This window comes from Pseudorca crassidens, chromosome X (assembly GCF_039906515.1).
Source record: "Pseudorca crassidens isolate mPseCra1 chromosome X, mPseCra1.hap1, whole genome shotgun sequence".
Classification (NCBI taxonomy): Eukaryota; Metazoa; Chordata; class Mammalia; order Artiodactyla; family Delphinidae; genus Pseudorca; species Pseudorca crassidens.
The window spans coordinates 64,142,741-64,150,640 of NC_090317.1; the positions used below are offsets into that span (position 1 = coordinate 64,142,741).

The 7,900-nt window shown below is 38.6% G+C and overlaps 1 protein-coding gene across 1 annotated transcript in view; it reads right to left on the bottom strand.

Moving 5' to 3' along the window:
- The window catches only part of SH3BGRL (SH3 domain binding glutamate rich protein like), a 91,412-nt gene extending 84,065 nt beyond the window's left edge, over positions 1 to 7,347 (bottom strand). Inside the window, exon 1 of the mRNA XM_067722370.1 lies at positions 7,078 to 7,347. Within this exon, the coding sequence (XP_067578471.1) occupies positions 7,078 to 7,122 (45 nt within the window). The 5' untranslated portion in view covers positions 7,123 to 7,347. The remainder of the gene's footprint in view (positions 1 to 7,077) is intronic.
- Positions 7,348 to 7,900: the final 553 nt, after the last annotated feature.

A 7,900-nucleotide genomic window follows, 5' to 3' on the forward strand; every position in this document is an offset into this window, starting at 1 on the left:
CCCTTGAAAATTCAATTAAAGCAGAAAATATTCCTGTAAAATATATATGTTTTATGGCACAATATATATTTTAGAAAAGAATTTAGAGATTAACTACAGAGAATTAGAACATTCTATCTGATTGTGTCTGGGGCTTCAATTTTTTTTTTCCAGCTCAACCTAGGGGGAGGGTTGACCTTACAGTTTATTGATCAAAACCCTTTCCTCAATAGAGTAACTAGTCTTTGAGCAAAAATGAACCTATTTTATCCCTTTATCCTACCAGATTAGGAAACTTTTACTACCCTTCTGCAATATATTCTTTCTTATAACCATTCTACTTTCAAGTACCATATAATCACCATCATTGATAACTGTGTTTCCCAAGCCTCTTTAAATTGGGCCAAAGTATTCCAAAGGCTTTGCCATTGTTGCTGTGTGTTTAAGGAAATCAGTCACCAAATATAGGGCACCAATCTGAAGGCAATGATCTTGAGTTCCTGCATTTGCCATGGGAGAGCTGCCATTTTCCATTGTTCAGGGCATCCAGAAAGCATATCCAAACAGTCATCTCATGAAGAGTTTCTAAGTTTTCTCTTAGTTTATGAATAACTTTACACAGCATTCAAACAAACCTTGGCAGCTACGACAAAGACCATAGCATACATCAAATTGACGTTCAATTTATAAATACAAAGACAGAGAAGCTACCATATATGACAAACCTACAGCTAACATCATACTAATGGTGAAAAGCTGAAAGCATTTCCTCTAAGATCGGGAACAAGACAAGGATGTCCACTCTAGCCACTTTTTTCAACATAGTTTTGGAAGTCCTAGCTATGGTAATCACAGAAGAAAAAGAAATAAAAGGAATTCGAATTGGAAAAGAAGAAAAACTGTCATTGTTTGCAGACAACATGATACTGTACACAGAAAATCCTAAAGATGCTACCAGAAAATTCCTAGAGCTCATCAATGAATTCAGTAAAGTTGCAGGATACAAAATTAATACAGACATCTGTTGCATTTATATACACTAACAATGAAAGATCAGAGAGAGAAATTAAAGAAACAATACCATTTACCATCACATCAAAAAAAAAAATAACAAACTTAGGAATATACCTACCTAAGGAGACAAAAGACCTGTACTCCGAAAACTATAAGATGCTGATGAAAGAAATCAAAGACAACACAGACAGATGGAAATATATACCATGTCCTTGGATTGTAAGAATCAGTATTGTCAAAATGACTATACTACACAAGGCAGTCTACAGACTCAGTGCAATCTCTATCAAATTACCAATGGCATTCTTCATAGAACTAGAACAAAAAAATCTTAAAATTTGTATGGAGACACGAACGACCCCAAGCAACCAAAGCAATCTTTTTTGTTTTTTGTGTTTTTTTTTTTTTTTTTGCAGTATGTGGGCCTCTCACTGTTGTGGCCTCTCCCGTTGTGGAGCACAGGCTCCGGACGCGCAGGCTCAGTGGTCATGTCTCACGGGCCCAGCCGCTCTGTGGCATGTGGGATCTTCCTGGACCAGGGCATGAACCCGTGTCCCCTGCATCGGCAGGTGGACTCCCAACCACTGCACCACCAGGGAAGCCCCAAAGCAATCTTGAGAAAGAAAAACAGAGCTGGAGGAATCAGGCTTCATGACTTCAGTCTATACTACAAAGCTACAGTCATCAGAGCAGTATGGTACTGGCACAAAAACAGAATTATAGCTCAATGGAACAAGATAGACAACCCAGAAATAAACCCACACAACTATGGCAATTAATCTATGACAAAGGAGACAAGACTATAAAATGGAAGAAAGACAGTTTCTTCACTAAATGGTGCTGGGAAAACTGAACAGCTACATATAAAAAAATGAAATTAGAATATTCTTTAACACCAGACACACAAAAAAACCCTCAAAATGGATTAAAGACCTAAATGTAAGACCAGACACTATAAAACTCTTAGAGGAAAACGTAGGCAGTACACTCTTTGATATAAATCACAGCAAGTTCTTTTTTGATCTATCTCCCAGAGTAATGGAAATGAAAACAAAAATAAACAAATGGGACCTAAATAAACCCCAAAGCTTTTGCACAGCAAAGGAAACCATAAACAAAATGAAAAGACAACCCACAGAATGGGAGAAAAATATTTGAAAACAAAGCAACTGACAAGGGATTAATCTCCAAAATTTACAAACAGCTCATGAAGCTCAATATCAAAAATAAAACAAATAACCCAATCAAAAATATGCAGAAGACCTAGAGACATTTCTACAAAGAAGACACACAGATGGCCAAGAGGCACATGTAAAGACACTCAACATTGCTAATTATTAGAGAAATGCAAATCGAAACTGCATTGAGATATCACATCACACCAGTTAGAATGGCCATCATCAAAAAGTCTGCAAACAATAAATGCTGGAGAGGGTGTGGAGAAAAGGGAAATCTCCTACACTGTTGGTGGGAATGTAAATTAGTACAGCGAGCATGGAGAACAGTATGGAGGTTCATTAAAAACTAAAAATAGAGCTACCATATGATTCAGCAATCACACTCCTGGGCATATATCCAGAGAAAACCATGGTTGGAAAGGATACATGCACCCCAATGTTCACTGCAGCACTGTTACAATAGCCAAGACAGGGAAGCAACCTAAATGTCCATCGACAGATTAATGGATAAATAAGATGTGGTATATATATATAATGGAATAATACCCAGCCATTAAAAAGAATGAAATAATGCCATTTGCAGCAACATGGATGCACCTGGAGATTATCATACTAAGTGAAGTAAGTCAGACAGAGAAATACAAATATCATATGATATCGCTTATATGTGGAATCAAAAAAAATGATACAAATGAGCTTATTTACAAAACAGAAACAGACTCACAGACTTAGAGAATAAACTATGGTTACCAGGGGGGATGTGGGGGGGATAGATTGGGAGTTTGGGATTGACATACACACACTGTCATATTTAAAATAAAATGCCTTCCCATGAAAAAAAAAGAGACAGAGGAGCAAAATACTCTTCACCTAAATGCAATTACTTTTGAATCATATAGATGAAGAACTGTGGCTTGTTGTTCTACATCCATATTATCCCAATGAAGAAAATACTGCCTAGTGACTAATGATTTGGCAATCGCAAGTGTTCATTTTATTTGCTTGTTTCTATAACTTGTGCACAGAATAATGCCACAGAGGAAAATCACATATATTTCATTTACTATATGGACAATCCAAGCTACAACTAGTTTATGTTTTAGCAGTCATAAAAGAGATCATTTTACAAAAGTTAGACCATAAATAACACCCTCAGAAATATACAATCTATCTATCTACCACAATCTTAAAATTTCTACATCAAGTACACCTAAAATGCATAGAGACTGTGAAATGCAGATTATTATGGATCTGAGGAAAAGAAGTATGGGAAGAAAGCTCCAAACCAGTTATAATTCTCCAAGCTATCATCTCTCTAGCAATCCTGATCAAAGGCCAATGTTGATTTTTGTTAAAAGTTATTGAAATTTATTAAGTTTATTATAGGTTCTGTGCTTACTAGTCTTTTTCCATTAAATGCAAACTTACAGGACATTACAATTTCGAGGAAAAATATGGCGTATATTATTTTTTTACAATAGGTCAAAACATGCACAAACAGTTTTGAACAGGCAGAAATCACTTCCTACTGACAAACAACTTGGGAGGTGCATTCTTGCTAAATGGTTTTCATAAAAAAAAAAAAGTATTAAGACCTGAATTTTCACCTTGACCTATACTAGACCAGTTCCAAATCTGCATCTTCTCTATCTTCCTGGCCTTCAGTGAATTTAGCCTACTTACTGACATTCACCTTTAGACATGCTATCCCTCCTCTACACTAGCTCCTCATTTTTCTATTCTCCTGTATGTATATGCCCAAGCAATTCCACTTACAGGACTTACTCCCTTCTGTACCTCTCATCTCATGTTCACATTTATCTCTGCACGCCTCCTAGATGTCATGCATCACTGGGACAATGTATTTCTTTAAACATATGTCATTTGGATTCAAACAGCTTGTGTTGAATTCAAGCTCTGTGGCTTACTATTTGTGTGACCTTGAGAAAGTTGTTTAACCTCTCTGAACCTGTATTTCCTTATCTTGAAAACAGAGATAATCATAGTATCTAACTCATAGGACTAGAAATTGCCAAGAAAAAATGAGATTCTACCCGACACACTTAAGTGTTCCTACTTACTAACACTATTATGGCTACTATCAAGAAATCCATTGCAAAAACTAATGTACCTTGGGCTTCCCTGGTGGCGCAGTGGTTGAAAGTCCGCCTGCCGATGCAGGGGACACGGGTTCGTGCCCCAGTCTGGGAAGATCCCACATGCTCTGGAGCGGCTGGGCCCGTGAGCCATGGCCACTGAGCCTGCGCGTCCAGAGCCTGTCTTCCGCAACGGGAGAGGCAGAAAAAAAACAAAACAAACAAACAAAAAACCAATATACCTGCTTTCATCTCTAAACTTTTTTTTTTTTTTTTTTTTGCGGTCCGTGGGCCTCTCACTGCTGTGGCCTCTCACTGCTGTGGCCTCTCCCGTTGCGGAGCACAGGCTCCGGACGCGCAGGCTCAGCGGCCATGGCTCACGGGCCCAGCCGCTCCGCGGCATGTAGGATCTCCCCGGACAGGGGAACGAACCCGTGTCCCCTGCATCGGCAGGCAGACTTTCAACCACTGCGCCACCAGGGAAGCCCTCATTTATAAACTTTTGAGAAGCAAGTGCTATACCTCTGTATTACGGCAGAGTTGAGTACAAGTTTGAAAAGTTTTTTTTTTTAAATTGGTCTATGAAGGAAAGGGAGTCTTAAGGTCACACTAAGTTGCAATCATCATAGATCCTCCCTTGCCTGATACAACATCTAGTATTGGTTATTTTTATGAAAATCACTAGCAGGAGTAAGAAAATAGTCAAAGATTCATAATCCAAAACCAAAAGCTTTCTTTTAAATGCTCTTCAGAAAACTACACTTAGTCACTTATAGAAGCATCTCACTTTGTACAATTGCTGGATTCGTGTTAGGATGTTTGCCCCAAAATTTCTAAACCGTATGTTAAAAACAACATGACAGCTTTCTTAAAGGAAAAAACCTTAGTATTGCAAGCTGAAGAGTCCCCATTTATGTTACAAAGGAGCTCTTCTGAAGTATACTCATTTTATCCTGTTTTAATATTATTTAAAAGTACTATAAGATTATAATACAATAGAATTTATTTTGGCAATATGCAGTAGAATTTTGATATCAGGTTCATAGGAACTATAATTACTGCAACAACAAACAAATTTATAATTACCCATAAGAAAAACAATTGAAACAAAACAAAAAAAGCATAAATATTTCTTATTTGCATAGTCTTCAACAATGGAATCTAATAATGTACATAGTAGGAGACAGTAGTCATTTTTAAGGCCCTAAGAAACTTAAGTCTTAACAAAGAGAGAGGTATAGTTGTTCTTATTTGAATAGAAATTCTGAAAGGAGTTTCTTCTTGAATCTGCTTTTCAGGGAGGGGTAGAAGAGCAAGAAAGCAAAGAATAAATAGCAGTACTGAAACTGCACGTCACCCAAAGTGAAATCACCAAAACTAGCTTCCTGATCTGCCCAACCTAATTAGGGATTTAACTAAAGGTATTAAGCTGATGTTTTAAATTTTACAATTATTTTATTGGAATTGAGACTCTGGGCAGCTTTAACATATTTTAAATATCATAATATATATGGAAAATAATAAGGCAAGAGGCTCATAAAGTGAAGTTCAAAGACAATATAAAAAGTTTTCTTTTTTCCAACCTAAACTTGCTCCAAAAGTGTAACTTTAAGTATTCTATTTCAAAACTGTCTAAACACACCCACAAGTGGTAGCCAGAGAAGACAAGTTGAAGGTTCAAACTCCTTGTGATTTCACGCAACTTTCAGTTCTATTCCAAACCCTCTTAGGGGGTAAACAAAACAAAAACAAAAACACAACAGCAACAGAAAACATGGGATAGCTGCTGCTCTGAAGCTCAGAAGAGGGAGGGGGTTCATACATTCTACATTCTGATCCCACACATCTGCTCTTGCCACTGTTGCCTTTTCTCCTGAGCTGTGAAACACAGAGACACTTTCATTTACCATGAATATACACTCTGCTTTCACTCCAGCTTAGCCTATTTCTCCCCACAACTGGTGAAAATTGTTATTCTAAATTAAGAGCACGGGGGATGAGAGAGGGTTTCCCTATCATTTGAAGAAGCCACCACTGGAATCCGCAAATACACAAGAAGGCACTTGTTAGTTCCCTTCCAGTTCTCAATGTATTTGAAGCAGTTAGAAACTGTTTGAAGTAGCATCTTTTGAAAGAAAAGAAAAGGTCAAAATAAGGGACAATATGGAAGGGAAAAACAGGTCCCTTGTTACATTGTTTAAAAAGAAAACCCACAACTTTATATCATTGTTCCCAACTTCTACTCCCATTCTGTCTAGTTCTAACAGACTCTTTAGGCTGAAGTTAAATACCCCCTCCTACACAGTGGCAAAATATAACTATTTGATTACAAGGGTCTCACTCTGTGAAATATAATCACAGTGCCTCAGTAGGCCTCCACTCAGTCATCATCAGTAACAGCATGTTTTACATCCTTTACAGATGTGCACTCCTGCCCCTGCCTCAGTACCTACAGCAAATATGTGAAATGTCCCACTCTTGAAACTTACCAGTGTGAGACTTTCTTGACTTCTTCACCTAACCCCAAAGACCCTATACCACCATCTCCCATTTACCAAAACTCGGTAGCTTTCTTTTTTCTTCAGAGAAGAAATGTGGGACTAACATCACTAGGCAAACAAAGCTAAACTCCATGGAAAAATGAAATCGATGCAACAAAGAGAAGAAAGGGAAGAAGGGGGTGGGGTGGGAAATGCGGGTGTCTAACGAAGGAGAAACTGCCAGACTAACTTCTGCAATTTAACGGTTCTGGGGCAGCAGGAGACTGATGTGTAGAAAAACAACAAAGGTGGGCTTCCCACCCTCCTTACCGCCGTGGAGCCAGAGGAAGATGCAATATACACACGGATCACCATCTTGGTTGGGAACAGCGGCTGTAGTTGTTTGAGTCCTGCAAACGCCTGGAAAGCAGCTGCAGCAAAGGCTGGAATCAAGCTAGGGGCCTTACAGAGGTTGGAAAAGAAGGGTGGGGGAAGGTGGAAGGGGAACTCGCCAGAGCCCCGCCTCCTCCCTTGGCTGCTTTCACTGGGCTCAGAGGGCGGCAGTCCCAGCCCCAAACCCCGGAAGGCACAGGCTCGTTTACATCATTTCTAAATTTTTTTTTTAATTGGGAATCTCGAATAGCACCGCGAGATCTGTTGAAACATTTATTTTTGACCATTCCTTCTCTGAGAAGAGGGAAAGGAGAAAGAAAAAGAAAGAGAGAGCGTTGAATTAAATTAGATTGCGATGAAGGATATTTTCCCACGTAGACTCAAAGTTCTGCGTGTAACTTCCTGCTCAGAAGTGTATGCAAATAAGATGTCTTCTTTAAAAGAGGAAGTTCTGCGTTGAATCCAGACACTAGTGATAAAGACCAAGGTCTCAAAGCCTTGTGCATTTTAAGACTCCTATTACGTAGTGATTGTTCTGATGTTAGCTGGTGGCAGGAATTGGACTTTGAAGCACTGAGCGCTGCCTTGGAAGGTTTAGGAAAAGTGTCAAGTTTCCCAAAGCCCAGAAACAGCAGGATTGGTTTTCTTTTTGAGTTTTGCTTTTTGTTAAATTACGGAATCCTGCTTCCGTGAGAATTTGCAGGAAACCTGATTGACTGGCAAACTCAAGAATGGAGGAAGAAACTGCAAATCAAAAAAA